At 36.1% G+C, this 19,794-nt stretch overlaps 1 protein-coding gene across 1 annotated transcript; it reads left to right on the plus strand.

The window, feature by feature from the left end:
• The first annotated feature begins 721 nt into the window (after positions 1-721).
• Positions 722-8,386, plus strand: SRSF3 (serine and arginine rich splicing factor 3). The gene is made up of 6 exons (XM_051996705.1): positions 722-848; positions 2,677-2,884; positions 4,256-4,390; positions 6,634-6,672; positions 7,304-7,390; positions 7,545-8,386. Exons 2-6 carry the CDS (start codon positions 2,679-2,681, stop codon positions 7,570-7,572), a joined length of 495 nt encoding a protein of 164 aa, XP_051852665.1. The 5' UTR covers positions 722-848; positions 2,677-2,678; the 3' UTR covers positions 7,573-8,386.
• Positions 8,387-19,794: the final 11,408 nt, after the last annotated feature.

Raw genomic sequence — 19,794 nt, forward strand, 5'->3', positions numbered from 1 at the left:
CATGTGTTTACATACATTTATTGTGTATATTTATATTCATGTATTATAAAACCTACATGAAAAACCTATTTATATACTATAAAACCTGTATAAAAATATACTTTTTTTGGTACATAGTTGTTTGCCATAACGTCTCCTCCACTAGTCTGATTTAATTAATTAATTTTTCTTTCATCTCATAACACTTAGTATATATAATGCTTAGCATATAATTAGCATAAATACTAGTTGATTGATGGTGTTTTCTGAGTCTTCAGTTTCAATCTAAATGTCTGCCTGAGGGCAACAATACTATACCTTGGGTCCGGAATATATGCTGAGAACATCTGGCCAGATTCTCATATTACAGCATTTACACAGTAATATTGGGACGAGTTTCAATTATTTTTTATACATTGGCACACTGAAGAAGGTGACAAACAATAAAGGGACGTAAAGGAAATGGAGGGAAGGGGGTGGACACACACCCAAAACAACACACATAATGCGCGCGCGCGCACTCGGCATCTGGGGAAGGAAGCCTTCCTTGGCGGGACAAACACAGCTTCCAGGCTCAGGCCTGCTCCCGGCAACCAACCGCTGTCCAAGCGGTGTTCACAACTTAAGACGAAGGGCGGGCCCTTCGGAGGTGTCGGTCACAGCGTTCCTCGGCTTCTGATTGGCCACAGCCCTCTATCACGTGTCCTGGGGCGGAGGCATATAAGCTAGGAGGCGAAGGAGGTGTTCCGCCATTTTGTGGACGTCGGGGGAGTAGCGCAACAGCTGCGCGGGGACGGAGCCGGGAGGAGCGGGAAAAACCCAGTCGAGCGGTGGGAATCGCATCCCCGCCTGTTAAGCCACAGCAGACGGTAAGAAATCGGGCAGTGGACCGGGCGTATGGGGTTTTTTTCGCCGCCGTTGTAGTCGTGAGGCCAGAGCGAGGCCGACCGCAGACAAAGAGGCACCGCCGCCATTTTGTGACGTTCGGTGGTCGGCGGTCGAGGTGACTTGGGTAGTGCAGGGAAAGACTTCGAAGGCCCTAACCAGAGATTAGACTCCTGGGGAGCGCTGGGAGGGGAGTTCCTGGGCCTGAGGAGTGAGGATGGCCAGGAACAGGGATCGGGGGACGAAACATGAGGAAAAGGAGCCGAGGCAGACGGGCGCGGCCTCCGGCTCATGGCGCCTCTTCTCGTGCGGCCCGCTCCATGATTCCTGTAGCTCAGCCTCCCCTGAGCTAAGCTTCCCGCGCTTCTGGGGGCGAGGGTGGATTAGAGGGCGTCAGACCTCGGGCCTCGGCTTCCTGGTCTCCGGAGTGTGGGGGCTGGAGAGATTACTTTGGGCCTGCCGGAAGCGAGCGAGGGAAGGAGGGGGCCGTGCGGCCGCTTTGTTGCTGTGGGCGCTTCCCCCATCGGCGCCCAATTAAACGTGGGCCAATAGGTGCTGCGCACATAGAATCCATTACACAGACCTGGGGTCCCGCTCAATCAGCACCAAAACTCTTGGTGGCGTCGGAGTACAGGCCTGAAACTTGTTGCCATGAGTGTTCGCCGTTTTTGTTTTGTTTGAAATTGTATGAGGTTTTTGACCAGTTTATATTTAGCTCTCCAAATTTTGATGTAGCCTGTTCCAACATGCTACCTAGAAAAATACTAAGGTTGGGTGTGGCATGTTTTATACCTAATATGTTTGTGTTGGCTTAAATGACTGCAATGGGAGACGATTTTCCCGATGTCTGCAGCATCCAATTTTACTGTTTTGGTTTAGAGCCTCTTTTTGAAATTTTTGACTTTGGGGTTAAGCTTTAACTACATGTACCCTATGAAGTAAAAAAAATGGATTGTTACTCAAATATTTACTGTAAGTGGTGACAACCAAGAATGCAGCGTACTTGAATTTTTAATGTAGGAATATTCATTATTTATTTCCTATTAGCTGCATATATCTTCTCAATCAAGAATACACAAAAGCATCAATGACCCACTATTGAAAGGTGTAGTAGAGAATAAATTCTGACTTTTTATAAAGATTAAATAAAAATACTAAAAGTCAGTATAGATTTGCAGTTTTGAAGGATGATCTGCAATTGTGTCTAAACAAACATTAAATACTGATTATGCGCCAGAACCCAGAAATTCTTAGGGTTGGGGGTGCAGGGTACAAAGAAAAACAGTTCCTAGGTAGGTGCTTCACCCCCCAGTCCATAATTTAATGGGTGACTACATAGAGAAAACAAAACATACAGGATAAATTGGAGATCAGTTTATTAGAAGAGACTAGCATGAAAGGAGGAAGGGGGAAAGACTCCTTGCAGAAAGCTAAATTTGCAAAAGGGAGGAGGACTCATTAAATGAATCTTTGGTTTTGATTGTCTGCTAATGGACTACAAAGACTTGGGTTTCCAGGCACTGAATGGCCAGTTTAGGGGTGGGGATCTTGAAATGACACTGGTCTTTTTATCAAAGACATTGCTTCTGGAACTACTTCTCCATACATACGTACATCACTAGGTAGTTTGGTGGAGGGTTGGGGGGAGTGGGGTGATTGGTGAGTAGTTGGAGAAGGGAGCTGAATTTCATTCAACTTTTCTTGTTTTTGATATATTGGCATATTTTGGCATTTTAAGCTGATAAAAGATTTTATTAAAGTTCTCCAAATACTAAACCTTTTTTTTTGCCTTTTACCATTGTCTCATTACAGAGATGCATCGTGACTCTTGTCCACTGGACTGTAAGGTTTATGTAGGTAACCTTGGTAACAATGGCAACAAGACTGAATTGGAGCGAGCTTTTGGATATTATGGGCCACTCCGAAGTGTGTGGGTTGCAAGAAATCCTCCCGGCTTTGCTTTTGTTGAATTTGAAGATCCCAGAGATGCAGCTGATGCTGTTAGAGAACTAGATGGAAGGTAATATATTTAATGTATTATCTCTAAAGTTGTTTCTCTCATATGTGAATTATACATTTATTCATTGGATTCACTAGAAGAAGCAATTAATGGATTGTACATTATAAAATTGTAACAATTACATAACATTTTAAGGCAATTCTCATTTATAGAAGCAAAAATTAAGGTACATATAATTTGCCTATCAACACACATTTAGAATTAGTTAGGAGCCTTGTATGATACCAGTGACAACTATATATATATATACAGTTAGATCATTACTATATGAATGATCAAAATAAATCAGTTACCAGATTCAGTCCAAACTTTTATCATTCTTATCTACAATAAAGTTAGGATTCACATAAACTAATAAAATAGAGTTTCTTTACTCAAGAAACTTTACTTAGGTCCTTTTTGTTGATTTGTAGAATGATTCTTGATGCTACTTTAAAAAGTAATATTAAGGTTAGGGTAGAGTTGCTGGCCTACCTAACTTATTGTCAGAATTATTTCATTGCACAGTGATATCACAAAACCACTATTGAAAATGAATCAAACTAAAATTCGTGTTTTTTAATACTTATTTGTAGTGTGCCATCTAGTGTTTAAAAATTCTTAGTTTCTAGGCCTAAAATACACATATATATATGCTATATTCATTGTACTTCCCATCTTAATTGTATTTGTCTAAACTAGGAGAATAGTAATCACTGAGTTTCAGTAGTGCCATATTAATACAATATATTTGTAAACTAATTTAAAATACAAAAGGCAACCAGATAATTAAGAGTATAAAGTTGTGTGGTAGAAATCATAATTTTGAAATGAGATTATAATTAAGTTAACAAATAGAATTGGTAAACCAAGACCAGTGTTAGGGATCCCATAACACAAATATTGTCTACTGTGTTGGGATACAAAGTTGATGAGACATGGTCTTTAACCAGTTTAAGACTTTGATCTTGTAGGATTCCTGCAAATTGCTCAGCTATCTTAGACCCTTTTTTTTGCATTTAATATCTTGTAAAGTTTTGTCTCAGCTATCTTCTGTAATACAATCTTAAAGGAGGTATTTAATTTTAATAATTTGATATTCCTCCCGGTGTCTTACCATATAGTTGCTTAAATGTTGAATAAGTATGTTTATGTATAGCACATGTTGATAGGCATTTTACATGAAATCTGGTGGGGAAGGAATAGAGAACAGTGAACTCTTGTATCACTATTAAAAAGGTTTTTCAGCCAAAACTAAATGATGGATTTGAAGTAAAGATCAGCATCTAAAATGTTTTTAGTTAAGGTTTTTTTGTGTGTGTTTTTATTGGGTGGTTTTTTGTTTTTGATTTTGAGAACATTTTTTACTAATATTTTTTTTTCCTTTTAAAGAACACTTTGTGGTTGCCGAGTAAGGGTGGAACTGTCGAATGGGGAGAAAAGAAGTCGGAATCGTGGTCCTCCACCTTCTTGGGGTCGTCGCCCACGGGATGATTATCGGAGAAGAAGTCCTCCACCCCGTCGCAGGTACTTCAGCATCAAAGAATGTGTTTAGAGCCCTTGGTGTTAAACCATAGAGCAATATAGGAACAGGTGTTTCCCTAAAGCATGTTGATGGGTAACATCTATTGCTGAGATTCTGAGGTGGTTTTTTTTTTATTTTTGTTTTTTTGTTTTTGTTTTTTTATAAAACAGCCTTGCTGGGGCGATAGTGGGGAGTTTTTATCTAAGTTGATGCTGAATGTTGGCTTTGGTCTTTAGGTCACTGTTCAAGTTTGATAGTCAGTAACTTCAGTCCTGGATCTATCTTCTTCAAGTTATTTTAGTTCATCTTCTAGCACATCTTTTCCAGTCTTCCCTTTTACTTCAATTTTAGGCCATTTCCCATTCCTTGACTCAATGACAGACTAAACATACAACAGTTTAGCTTTCCACGCAAATGTATCTTTCTACTTTGTTTGCACAATTGTAATATTTATTAAGAATGTTACAACTGGTGAAGTAGAAATTAATCTTAAACTAGTTTAAACTTAGGTCACTAATAAAGGGGGCTAAACAGGATGTAATTCCAATCATCTTAAGTTTTTCAAACCCAAATCTGACATTTCAGTTTTTTTTTTGGTAATTAAAAATGGCACATCACTCTTGGACTCAGATGTTGTTGTCTGGAGGCTATCTGCACCTCCTCAAATCTCCAACATGATTTCTACAGGGCTGAATTTACCTGTAAAAGGTGAGTGAAGTCCTTCTTAGGAGATGGGAGTTTGAAACTGCCCCTTCTGCTATTTTAAAAATAAAACAAACAAAAGGCCAAAAAAAAAAATCCACCCCACACTTGTTGCCCATCGTAATAAGATTATATGTTAGCTAATAGATGGTTGTACTGATGGCTTGTTTTTTTCATTTTTTTTTTGTGCTTTTTGGTCCATCTATTAATAAAAATGAACCCCGTTACAGAGTCACCATCATGTCTCTTCTCACCACCCTCTGAGTCTGCATTAGCCAGTCAACTAGCCCTTTCAGCGTCATGTGACCAGCGCGCCCCATTCAGCTTGGCTGGTGTCGTTTCACATGACCCAGGCATGGCCAGTCGTCAGGTTGCACCGCCCTTTGGTTCCCGAGCATGCTGTTTTCTCTCAGCCTTCTCTCCAACCTTAACCAAATCGGCAGCAGCCACCTCGACCGCCCACACATTCCTGGCCAATCAGCTCAGCTGTTTATTTACCAAATGTCTTCACAACAACTACAGCAGCAGCCTTCGGCTAACAAAAAAGCAGGAAAAATCCACAACACCCCCTTCGCCAACCAACTAAATACAACGCAACATCTGGCAAAACCTTTTCAGCAAATTCTTCCTGGCCGTCAGTCCGGCAGCCTCACCTCACCATTTCTAGCTTGTTGAAACCCAAAACTAGTAAGTTTTTCCTGCTTATACAGTTTACTGCTGGTTAAAATAAGGAGTAAGCGGCTTAAGTAATTACTTTTCTCGATCAAAGGCTGGCTGTGCATAATTGAATGGTAACGTACAGATATTGCTTGAATAAAACTTTTAAGGGTGATAGGGAACTTATAATGTAACTAGAACCTCAAGCAAAACTCATTTGCATGTGTGAGATGCCAAACTAAAATTTTAATATCTCTAACAAATTTAGCTTTCCTTTCTAGCAAAATTTTGTTGAATCCTATCACCTTTAAATGGTTTTACTAACAGTTTTCAAAATTTAAAACAATTTTTGGGGTGAAGTGGGCCAAGCTAAGGTAATTTTTTTTTGGTAAGCCTAAACACACACTTAAAATGTGACAATCACAGATATGCAGTTCTAATGTATCACTTAATGGCATCAATATTTACACTGAGCGCGTTTTCACGGTTTTTCACTTTATCCACTTGGTACCTTAAGTCTTGTCAAGGACTTCTAGGTTTGCATGGGTTCCAAATACTGGTCTATGGTACTGTTTTTGGAACTACTTGTGGGACTACATTTTGGCGTGGTGTTTGGGTAGTGAAGTTAGTTGACGTGGAAGTTTTGCATTGGACAGATCTGCTGTGAAGCATTCTTTGTTAAAGTGAATTCATGGTTGGAATACCTGCTTTTCACTTGAGCTTTTTGTTCCTTAATCCTTCTGTGCTTTTTTTGTTTTGGACGATGGGTGCCAGTTCTTCGGCACGATCACTGGGCCCAACAGTGAGATTGAAAAGTTGGGAAATGCCTCACGCCATAAATACTAAAATTGATAGTGAGCCTAATTTGTCCTATTTCTGATTGTAGATCACCACGAAGAAGAAGCTTTTCTCGCAGCCGGAGCAGGTAAAGCAGTTTACATAGTTTGTTTTGGGGGGTTTTGTCAGTAGTTCTTTGTCAGTTGAAGTTTGTTAGATGAGTGAATTAAGAAATTTTCAAGCTAACTTTTTTGGGGAGAACAGGGCATCTTTAACCTATAGTTCTATGAGCTTTCTCATCTACATTTTTCCAGTTAGAAGTCTTTTTTTGTGTGTGTTTCTTATTTCAGTTGAAATGGACAATTTTCCTTTTCCTTGAATTCAACATTTTATATCTTAGCCTTTTCATTTATGCAAACTGATTCCCTTACTTGGAATGCCCTCTTTTTCTCTGCTTTTCAGCATGTATAACTTCCTTCAAAGCCCAACCCAAGTTCTATCTGCCATCTGGGCAGTTTTGATTTTTTTCTCCCACTCCATTCTGCTCTTATCTGTAAGTAATAAGAATTCTGTAGTATTGAGAGCAGAATTTTTTCCCCCCCCAAATCCCTAGTGCCTTTTATGGTGCTTTAGTCGTGGTAGGTGTGGAATGAATATTGAATTACTCTTTTATGCTCTGTTAGAAGGATCAGCTTTAAATCTTATCTCTACTACTTTGAAATAATTTGACACTTAAATTTGAGTAGACATAGTGATCTTTGTTTCCTTTACTACTTTAGGTCCCTTTCAAGAGATAGAAGAAGAGAGAGATCACTGTCACGGGAGAGAAATCATAAGCCTTCTCGTTCCTTTTCCAGGTCTCGCAGGTAGGTTCCTTAAATAATTTGAGCAAACTACAGAAATAGCTCTGTGTGTATGTATATATTTATGTGTGTTTTTTTTAATTACATGTGCAAAATAGACCTTTTATCTGATTCAAGTCAGGTATTGAAATATAATAATTTTTTTCCCCTTGTTCAGTCGCTCTAGGTCAAATGAAAGGAAATAGAACATCGGCCTTCAAGAGGAGTGATGTACAGGAAGTAGCCCTTCATTGACAGGAGCATGTACAGAACATTACAAGTTTTGTTTGAGCCTTCATAAGCTCAGTGCATTTTTAAAATGTTTTAGCTGTTAAAATTTGTTTATTGTCTTGTTAACAGTGACACATGTAAAGATGTGTATCTGTATGGTTTAAAACAGATCATATAAGGCATGTAATACCAAGAATTTGTTAACTTTACAGTGTTCCCTTAAACGAAATTCTAATTTCTATTGATTTTCATTGTGCAAATTTCTAAAACCTGCAATGGCCAAAAAATAATATCTTGTGTCTTTTGGGGAGGAAATGACAGAATACATTGGAGAAGCTTGATTTTTGTCCACAGCAGAGTTATATGTGCAGCATCAGTTAAACAAAAATGTATTGTTGAAAGCTCCTCTTAGAACAGGCCAGCAGGTAAATTGGAAAGTAAAAAGCATACAAAAATAAAGATAATTGCTTTGTTCAAATGTGTGGTGGCAATTTTAGAAAAGAAAAAAAAAATTATTCCAAGTAGACACATACCTTTAAGTTGAAAACCTTAAGAGGTTTTGAGGAATTTAGTGGTTTTTTTTTTACTTAAGGTCATGGATTCTTTTTGTAGTTGATGCACTGTGAGTAAATAAGTAGTGATATAAAAATTAGCCATTCACACAGACTTCCAGTTTAAGGGTACATTGTAGAGATAAAACTTTTTGAGTTACTGTGCAAGATTTTTTTTCATGATGTCATTTGTAACATGTTTTTGTGAGACCTTCGGGATTAAAGTTTTGGTTACAAATTGTTGCTTAACTTTTGAATACTTAAAAGTTTTTCTTGTAGAACCTAATTCAGCCTATGAGCTTGGTACATGCAGTCCAGGTTTAAACATTCCTATCAGAAGCCATACTTATATTTTTCTTGTTAAAGTGCTTTTGGAGTAATAAAATACTAGCTAGCCTATTTGTGTGGTAGCCAGTTGAATCCACTGTTCATCACAGTTCTTGTATAAAAGCAGTTGATTGCACAAAGCTGCTACTTTGAGTTGGACTTGATTACTTTTGAGAGTGGTTTCTTGGTTGGGGGAGGAGTAGTTCTGCTAAGTAATCATAGTTGCCCTCTCCTTAAAAAGAGAAGCCAGTTCAGGGTTCATGATACTGCAATTTGCTCAGAGGAATATCAGGATATATTTCATTGTAATCCAAATTGAAATGGCCTTAAAGGCTTTCAGCATGAAAACAATTCTCACTTAAATTTAGATTGCTTCCATTCTCTAAGTTGGTTTTGCATGGAAATTCCAAACTAAGCATCATGATGTAAAATTCATATTATAGCTCAAATGTAACAGTGTAGAACTGAAAATATGGAGGCATGCTTAACCTTCCTGGATAATACTAGGAGGGATTGTAATTTCAAACTTGTGCACTTAGATTAAATCATAATGCAACAGTTTTGTGGCTTAGTTTCCTTAAATGTGCTTTTAAAGTAGTATTGGGTAATGTATCATTATAAGTTCTTTTCTCAGTGTCAGTTCAGGCATTTACATTAATGAGATAAAATTCTGAGTAAATTTCATTTGAAATATTTCCTGAACGTTCTATAAAAAACATGATATTATGTGAAATTTATTTCAGATAACTGTGGTTGCACTGTGTCAGTAGGATACAATTTTATGCACCCTCTAAGAAGACCAATAAGTAGCAACAGTAGCTAATCATATGATTTTTGAATCAGTTCAGTTCACAAGAGGCCTCCTGACCCTCTTCCCCCCCCCCCCCCAAAAAAAAAAAAAGCTACATTGGGAACTGGAAGAATTTTACTTAAAATGAAGTATAACTTTATTCTACAGCACTTAAATATTTTAGAACTCTCCTTTAAGGGGAGGGGGGGAGTCTCACCAGGATCACACAATACAAGGTAGGGATTTCATTGTTGCCCCAAGAAGCCTTACTTCTTGGTTTTCCAATTATGAAATTTAGCCTATTTATAGACAGACTCATTATTACCCATCCCCTCCTTCTGAAGTAATGCTGCTTGGAGGTGTCTAAATAAAACATCCTTTGAGATAGATGCACAACTTCATATTTGTCTAAAACGTTCATAGTTCTAGAAGAGCTAGAGATAGCTTGGGGAAGAAAGCTTTGGTTATCTGTGTTCCCTTAGAACTCTGGGAGGTGAAGACATGATTTAGGTAAACCAATTTGCATACTCTTTATCACGGGACTAGTACTAGCCATAATTCAAAAAACACTTTATACTGCAACAGACTGCTTTTGTGCTGTTCACTCAACATTAGTTGAATTAGGTGATGAGATGAGAAGTTTATCCATAATTCTATTTTTCAAGGAGTTTATGATTTTAAGTTTCTATTTACTCCAGCATTAAAACTTTGAGAAATTATTTTTAGACATGAAATTATGAGTTGCTGTATTCTGATTAAAGTGTCCACTAGGGGTCACTGTATTAATAATCTTTGATAAATTGAAGAAAGTGTAGGTCTTTTTTTTTTTTTTTTTTTTTTTAATAACACAATACCCAGACGTATTTATATGCATCTTGGTTGAGTATTTCTGTGCTGCAGGATCTTTCATTGTGTCCTGTGTTGACTTGATGTCATTTAGTCCCAGCCAGGACAATAGAAGAGTTATTAATTGCCATAGTTAATAGTTCTCAAATACCTTGTATTTGTATAACACTTTCAAAGCACTTTCATGTTCCTTAGTTCCTCACTAATATCCTTAGGTCATAATTTTTAGTTCATGTCTTGTGCTTCCCTGGTTTCAGATTTGCGTAAAATATAAACATTTGATTAAAGTTGTTAATAAATGGGAAAACTGGCAATATTTTTATTATTGAGCTTAGTTGAAGCAAATATGTGATTCGTTCTTGAATGAGAAGATGCATACATTGATAATTGCCTAACTTTTAGTTCTACTTTTGCTGTTTAAAATGTATGCCTGTTAAAGAAAATAAAGCTTTAATGTCAACATAGTTCAGTATAGGCTTATTGCCTAATATATTATAGTCATAAGGAAGCCAAATATTTAAGATGAAATGATTGTTTTTCCAAAGTCTGCCAAAGTATAATGCCTTAACCAGACTGACATTCTTGCTTTTAGAAGTTGGGCTGGATTATTGAACAAATCAAGAACCCCTTTAAATATTATGAAATCAACCCAGATATTTATTTCTCACCCCTGAGTTGCTATTTAGTTGGCAAATATATCATTTCTGGCAAAATGACTTGTCCTCTTTGGAGGTTGGAAAAATAACCTTTTGCAATCCAAAAAGTTCACATCTTAAGAAAGTAAACATTGGTAATGCAAAATTTGAAGACAGAGACATTATATATTCCTTCCACAATGTTTGTAGTTGTTGCAGGCTAAAAAGGCACTTGATGACCAAAAATATTGAGAAACCTGTAATCTTAAACTGAACTAGGCAGGTTCCTAGACAACAGCCTACTCCCAGCACCATATTGGGAGCCATCTCAGCTCAAGGATTTGTCCCACTACTGTGAGGAAGAGTAAGAATGGGGGCTTAACTGGAAAAATCTGCAATATACCTATTAAAGAAGGTGAAAAGCTATAATAAAAAACCAGCAAAGTCTAAAACTGAATCATTAGTTTTAAAGGACATTAGTACAGTGAAAATAGTGATCAGACTTGGCTTTTTGTTCCATGAGATAATAGTCTGGATTTTGTTTTTGTGGGAGGTAGAAATGGGAAAGAACACAAAACATCTTAAGCTCTGGCATTCAACAACCTCTATAATGGTCAATTAATGTGTGGAAAAGGTCATGTCAACATCAAAAGGAATTTACATGAAAGGAAGACTGAAGTTCCAGACTGAATTTTACAAATGTAAAGCATTTGAAGATTGCATAGAAAATGATGTGTTATAGAATATATACATTATAGAGGAAATGGCTTTGCATCTTTCCTGTGTTTGGCATACTGTCATATATATATATATATGTGAAGTCAAGGAAGGCTTCTAGTAATTCTTTGCATTGAGATTATGAGCTGTAGCATTTTTGTTTTCCCTCACCCACTACCACTTAGCTATTTTGGAGGGTAAGGAAGGAAATTGAATACAATTTGACAAAAAAAAAAATCACTTGGGCCATGTCCAAACTATATTTCATTCTACATCCTGAGTTCACCTCTTGTCAGGACATAGATGGCATGCTTCATTTAACACTTCTGGTTGAAAATTGCATTAATAAAAGTTCTTAAGTCAGTTTTCATTTTGTAAGTTATTCTCTTGATTCTCTGCCTGTTTTACTCTTTATCATTGCGTAAAGACCCTCTCATTTCTCTGAAACTACTTCATTTCTTACAATATTCTTGTACCATAATTTATTTAGCTATTCCCCAATTAATGGACACTTTTTCCACCAACTCCTTGGTTTCTACTACTTGGCTACTAACAAAAAGATCAGCTATATTGTGCCTAATGGCGTTTTCTAGCTGTTTCCATGGGGAAGGAGGAAGGAAATAAATTTTTCACTTTGTTACCAAGTGCTGTGCCAAGCACTTTGTTTTTAAACAAAATATTTCCTCTTCACTTTCCTCCCAAGCAGGTTACTTTGGAGTAACAATAAATATCTGAGACTGAATCTGAACTCTGGTCTTCCTGAATGTAGATCCCATCATGCCATTAGTTTGCCTCCTTAAGCTTTTGCTTAGATTCATTAATTTCATAAATGTTTACTGCTGGGGAGAGAGGTAGTTTCCATGAAGAAATTATCTGTTAAACTAGAAGGTATTAATAGCACCTCCCACATAGGTTTTTTGACTTAAATCTGATATAGGTTATTAGTACAGGGATCATCATATTAGTGTTATCAAAAGGTTTCTGCAGTCAAATAGCTCTTTTCAGACAATCTTGAAATTTTGATTTTGACACACCTAAAATTCACTTGAAATGTTGAGTGGCCACTACCGTGGATACTGAGTATATCCAGTCCTAAGTATACAGAGGTATGAGTTCTTGTCCTTGAGATATTTTCAGGCTTGGGGAGAAGTCCAAAGTACATTCTATATGGCTAGGGAATCCTTGATGGAAGAAAATCAGGGAAGGGATGCGGGAAGGAAAACTTAAAACTTAGTATTTAATATGTCCTTGTTATATGTCATCCTGGGGCAAGTAGTGTTTTAGATCTTGATTATCATGCAAAATGTTAACCCTTACTTGCCAGTTTTGTGTCACTTGCAGATTTGACTTAACTTTCATCATGCTTTCCATGTCTAATAAAGATGGTCATCAACTGTGGACAGAGTTCCTTGTTGTGCCAGAGATATTTCTCTATCTTTCCATATTGTTTAGAAGACTTGCAGAAATCCAAAATTCAAGAATATTAAGGCTACAGCATTCCCATAATTGTCCAGCAGAAAAGGAAATGGTTTGGTCTGACTTGTACTTTTAAAATTGCTTTTTATTAATATCTTTATTTCACCTGTATTTTCCTTTATATATCTTACCATTCCCAGAACCATTCTTATAATAGGTTTTTAAAGAAAAAAAAAAAAGCAAAACCAAATTAATGTTTAAAGAAGTTAGTTGAGCTTATGTGTCATGATGAATTTAGCTTTTAAAAATAATTGTATTTGCCCATCTATAGTCTTATACTACTTCTGTTCTTTGGTTAAAAGCTGGTGACTCTACCCCTTGAGTCAGCAAATATTTAATTACTTGGTAATTCCAGGAGCAAGACATTCCATCTCTCAGCTCCAGTAATTTTCTCTTGGTACCCCATAATTGTAATGCTTTCTTTCCTCAGCCGCTCCTACTAGCTTAACCTGGTTTCTGTTATATATCCCGTCTTTTACTAGAAGCCTTTCCCAGTGTTTCCCGTCTTTTACTAGAAGCCTTTCCCAGTGTTTCTTTAAGAGTGCCTTTCCTTTGATAAATATTATTTATCCTACATAGTTAGCTTTGTGTCTCCCCCACTAGATTGTAAGTTCCTTGAAGACGAGAACTTCTTTGGCCTCCTTTTGAATCCCTAGCATTTAGCACATTGTCTAGCAATGTAGTAGGTGCTTAAATGTTTACTAACTAGTTGATTACTTCAATACAAAGTAGAGAAACAAAGAAACAAAAAACACCTTGTCTCTCCTCAAAGGAATTAGTTCAAATGGGAAGATAATTAGATACAAACAGGATATATACAAGATAAATTTGAGATAATCTGAAGGGGAAGGGCTACCATTAAAGAGGGCTTAAAAGCCCAACAGGTGTGGATCAGGAGAGTTAGAATTCCAGGCAGTGAAAATACATAAACGTTTTTGCGGGGAGAAAGTGTTAAAAAAGGAGCTTTGTAGAGGTGTGAATGTCACTGGATTAGTGGAATAGTGACCGAAGTTCTTTTTCCAGGTACAGACTATGTCATGCACAAGCTATAGGCAAGTTGGACAGTTAGTCTAACCAGTATCTTGTGGTGCTGCATATATATCATGTTCTGGATGTAGAATTGAATAGTAAAAAAATAAGATTGGTCTGCCTTAAGAAAAATTAATGTTTTCCAATGATCCCAAACTGCTGCAGAAATAAAGTATTTGGGTGGGTTTTAAGGATCTGTAATCACAATACACCATGACTTTGGAAGAATCAAACAACTAAACCCACCAAACAACTAAAAGTATACAGTAATTAAAAACAAACTTATTGAAGACAAGAATGGTTGGTTAAAAAACAAAGCCAAAAAAATCACTGAGGGGAGGACATGTGACTGGAGAAGGAGAAAGGCCAGTAGGGTCTGAAGCAACAGTAAATGAATTATCCCAAGCAGTATGCTGTCACATGTAAGAACAAGATCCTCTGGAGAATTACTGGGCAAATATGGATGTGTTATAATCATGGTTTTAAAGAGCAAAGTTTTTTTAAGCCTATTGTGTTACAAGATACAAATTAAGGACTGTTGATACAGAATTCTGCGTCCACTCAGAACATAAAAGGAAATAATAAAGCATCACCAGAAGTGAGCCCAAGAAGAGATGAGGGAGTGATGTGTCAACGTCAATAGCTCATCATTTACACCATGTTTCTAGTTCTTACATTCTATTAGTTAACAAATCTTAGATTCTGTCTCAGAATCTCTTGCATCTGCCCATTCAGACCACAATCATCCTATTCATTCCTTCATCACCTCTAACTTGGACTTAAAGCAACACCCTCCTAATTGAATTAGTTGTCTCTTTTGTCTTTTCCAATCTTTCACACAACTGCCAAATTGAAAATCAAAAGGACACATCTGATCCCATCACTCTTCTGCTCAATGTTTAAAAATGGCTCCTCATTAGTCCTTAATATTTAACCTTAAAAACTCCTTGCCATTTAAAGTTCTTCACAGTTTGGCATCCATCTTGTTAGGCTGATTACATGACTCACTTGATACCCCAGAAAAAGTGGCTTTGGTTCCCCCTTAATATGACATCTTCCATTCTTCATCTCTTCTAATAGGCTATTTCCCTTGTGCCTAGAATAGTTTGACTCCTCACCTCCCATTTCCTGGAAACCATGGCTCCTTCCTTCAAGGTTCCGTTTAAGACTTCCATGAAGAAGCTTACAGTATTCTGGAAGAAGCAAACTTAAATCACACTTCCTAATTTTTTGTTCCTGCTCTTCTCTAACATGGATAGGATACCACCTTTCCTTATTTTTGCAATCAATTTATGTAAAATTGGTATTTATTATATTATTTCGAATATTTTTAAACATTATGCTTTGATTTCATTTTCTTTTATTTAAATTCTCTTGTTCTGATATTCTGTATCAAATTTTTTAACAAAAAAGATATTTATAAAAATATGAAAATTTTACTGGCATATAATTGGACAAAACAGTTTCTATTTATTAAACTTTAGTTTTCATTTGTTGAGCACTTTAATTTTCTCTCTTTTGATGGAAGGTGTCAAACTAGCTGTAGTTTGGTCATTCTGTTTATATATTTTTTAAACTACCTTGTTTTGTACCTTATCAGTTCAATAAGGTATAATTTAATTTTGCAGAATTTCTATTTAGATTTATTTTTGTTTAACTGAAACCTCCATTTTGATCTATTTTATTATTGATGAAAATTTTTAGTCTACTTTTCATGTATCCCCAAAATTTTATGTTGTCTCAATAGAAGTTTATTTGGTATTATTGTAGCCAATCTGTCCCTTTTTTCATTTTATTGGATTGTTTAATCCATTCACATTCAAAATTACAAGAGTTAAGTTTATATTTTTCTCCCATCTATGTATGAAACTGCTTTTCCCTTTTCTATACTGTAAATATAACATGCTCATTCAATTGTTTTATTTTAGGTGGTCCTGTTCTTACTTTTTTCCTCTCTTCTCCCCTCTTCTTACTTACCCTTTTTAAGATTTTGTATATTAGTTGCTCTCTCTGACTGGTTATATTTTTTTTGTCCTCTTTTTTTCCTTTTAGTTAAGCAGTTTCCCTCTTCTCATCATCAACTAATATCATTCATTAGCTTTTACAATTTCTTTTTTTGTGCCCCTTTCAAAAAAGGATTTCTTTTACTCTAGTATCCATTTTTTTCCCTTTATACTCTTGATTCATAACCCCTCAGTCAAAAGCTTCCAAGGTAACATTTTAGGTTCTTCTTTCTAGGCATTTTCTGTAATTGCCTTGTAGGCTTACCCGATGGATCCCCTTTGCTATTGTGTCTCAGAACAATGCCAATATTGCAGGTTATCAGAGCACGCATTCCCATGTTACACCTCCATTTCTTTGCCCTAACTTATTTATACCCTTATTTACTTTTCTCCTACTCCCTGTTTGTCTAGAAATTTTCTATCTAGGTGCATGCTCTTTCTACTCTTAACAGGTGCCTGTTGCCCCTAGGAGTTCCATCCTCCCTCTCACCTCCAAGACAAATTGACTTCTTAGGCACCAAAATCTCTAGCCCTCATCCAGTTTTTAAAGTTGTTGTCTCCCTTCACCCAAAGGAATATGTGCATCAGGAGAACCCTTCTTAAGTGCAAAGTAAGGCTTCCCCTTTTCAATTTTTATTTCCTACTCCCTGATAAATTTTTTTTGTTTAAACTTTTTTTAAGACCACAGAGGTCATCTTGTTATTAGCACTTGTTTTGACCTAGATACAATATTCACTTCTCTCCATCTCCCTGCTCCCCTGCCTACTTTTTAATGTGTTTGCCATATTCTAATTGCTGCCACAGAAGAAACCTTCACTTCAGGGTATGGAGTCACTAATTCCCTCAAATCATGTCTTCACTAATAATTCTCCTAGATTTCTACCTTCAATCCATCTTTTTGTGTATATTTAGACAAAAACTTTTTTATTGGTCTTTCTGTTATTATATTGCTGTTGCTTTCTGCATGTATTCACTTTCCCTGCATTTTTGTTGTTTGAAGTTTGAGATGCAAATAATCTTTTCAGTTCTGGTTTTCTTTCTAAAAATGTTTCAAACTCTTTTAAACTGTCGAACATCTATTACCCTGCATGATCAGGCTCCGATTTGCAAAATAGGACACTTGAAGCTGCATTTTTGGAACACATTATTCCATTCCATCCTCCTTTTTCTAATGGATTGTGTTATTTTAATGTCTTTTCCTTTTTATTTGAAGATCTTTCTCCTGATGGCTCGAAGAACTTTTGAATACAATTATTACATTTAGTCACTGTGTCTAGAGTCTGCAACCTTGAGTTTTTCTTGAGGCAATCTGGATTCTTTGAATTAGAATTTCATTTTTTTATATCCAGAAGTTCCTATTATTTCCTTCAACATGGTGTTAAAATGTTTGGGGGTTATTTTTGTTTGGGTTTTTTTTTTTTTTTTGGTCCTGTCATGTTCTTCTGGGAGATTTATGATTGTTGGATTATCTCTACACATCCTGTCTTCAAGATCCGTGTGTTTCACCTGCACAGTGAACATATTTTCTTTCTACATTTTTGTTTTTTGCCTTTCTCCTTGGAAATTTCTTTCACATTCCTGTGTATTTGCATTCCCGATCTATTGTTTTGTCTTATTTTTTGGGTGAGGTTTACTATGCAAATTCAATTTTTTTCTATTGTGTTTATTATTTTTACTGGCAGAACATAAATTCTGTTCTCATAATTCTTATTTCTTTTTTAAAACATGCAGAAACCATGTGTGTAGTTTTCTTCCACAGTTTGTCTTATCAAATGTTGAATCATTTTCCTTTGTTTTGCAATATTTATTCATAGACGCCTGAATTCATAGTAGATGGGGAGACAATATTTCTGCTGTTACTATTTTTGCTCTTAGTGTTATCTGTTTATGTTCAAGGTCTTTGAGATTTCTTCCTCCTAGAATCTTCAGTACATTCAGTCTTTTTTCCTTCCTTTATTTTCCTTATTATTCACTTCTGATTCCCTCCCCTTTGATTTTGTTTGTGTGTGTATGTGTGTATGTGTGTGTGGACTCCCAAGTCTTCTCACCAACCACACTGGACAATTCAGTTTTCCTACCTGGGTCCCTGTTCCAGCTGATTTTTGATAAGAACTGGCTCCAACTAGATGCTATGTCCTTTCCTCAGGTTTACATACAGTTTAGAGCTTTTCAGCATTGATACTTCCAGTTGGCAGTCCCTAGCAATATTTTGCTCCAATCTGTGGCTATTGGAGGCCTGAGAAAACTTCCACAACCTGGGACCAAAGTCTCTAAAGAACTGGGAAGAGGAAATATTTAGAGTAACTCTTTTTGGGGTAGTAAAGAATTGGAAAATGAGTAGATGCCCATCAATTGGGGAATGGGTGAATAAATTATAATATATGAAAGTAATGGAATATTATTGTTCTATGAAAAATGGTGAACAGGCTGTTTTGAGAAAGACCTGGAAAGACTTAAATGAATTGATGCTGTGCAAAATAGAAACAGGAATACAATGTACACAATAACAACAAGATTGTGTGATGATCAACTATGGAAGACTTAGTTCTTCTCAGTAGTTCAGTGATCCAAGGCAATCCCAGTAAAGTTTGGATAGAAAACATCTAATTTCAGAAAGCAAACTATGAAGATTGAGTGTAAATCAACACATGCTATGATAACTTTTTTTTCTTTTTCTGTTTTTTTTTTTTCCTTCATGGGTTTTCCCTTTTGTTCTACTTTTTTCCTCCCAACATAATTCATAAAAATGTTATTAAAAATGAATGTACATGTGTAACAAGAAAAAAAAAATTTTTAAACCTGGGAAGAGGGAGTGACAATTGGAGTGTAAAAGTAGGTTTTGATTCAGGCCTGTCTCTGGGTCTGCTAGTTTGGCTTCATTGTCAGTAGCTTGGGACATGGGGGAGTGCTGAAAGAGCTCAGGGTCAGTAAGTGTCAATTCCTGGGATTGGAGTTTGTTTATTTTTCAACCTTGTTGCAGAATCTTGGTATCCTAGATCCCCAGGTTTTTTAATCTGTGGTTCATAACTCTATATGGGGTCTTATAACTGAATGTAAGAGTTGCAAAATTATGACTTATCATCAGGAAATATTTGAATTGAATGGCTATTTTATATATTTATGTACCTGGAATCATACAAAAATTTCTTGTCCGAAAGGGATCACAAATGGAAAAAGCTTAAGAAGCCCTATGGACTAGGATGACCATGGAAATAGCTGCAGTTGATTTATTTTGAACAAGTAATTTTGGTTTGAGGTGGAGCTGTTTAAGAGGACATAAACATCAGAGAAAATGTCTAGTTTGTCATCTTGTTTCCATCTTTCTTTGGTATCATCTATTATTTCTAGTTGCATGCCTAATTTTTTCTTTTATAAATGCAAACATTCAAAGATAGAGACTATCCCCTAAGTAATATTGTGGATTATTTCCACAAATTTTGGAATGTTGTCTTATTGTTATTATTTTTAGTGAAATTATTGTTTCTGTCATTCTTTAACCTATTCTTTAGAATTATATTATTTAGTTTCCAATTGATTATCTTCCTGCTCCCCTCCCCACTTTTCTTGTATCTTGCTGTATGTAATTACTGTTCCAAAGACCCTTTATTGATTTTTTTTATTGTAATGATGATCTGTAAAGGGAACATTTAATATTTCTACTTTTCTGTATTCATTTGTAAGATATTTATGCCCTAATTTTTTATTCATTTTTTATTTTTTCATTTATTTTTATTTCATTTTTTATGAAAGTTCCATGTAGAGGTGAGAAAAAAGGTGTACTCTCTTATTCCCATTCATTTTTTTCTACAGGTCTGCCATATGT

Source organism: Antechinus flavipes, chromosome 4 (assembly GCF_016432865.1).
Source record: "Antechinus flavipes isolate AdamAnt ecotype Samford, QLD, Australia chromosome 4, AdamAnt_v2, whole genome shotgun sequence".
Taxonomy (NCBI): Eukaryota; Metazoa; Chordata; class Mammalia; order Dasyuromorphia; family Dasyuridae; genus Antechinus; species Antechinus flavipes.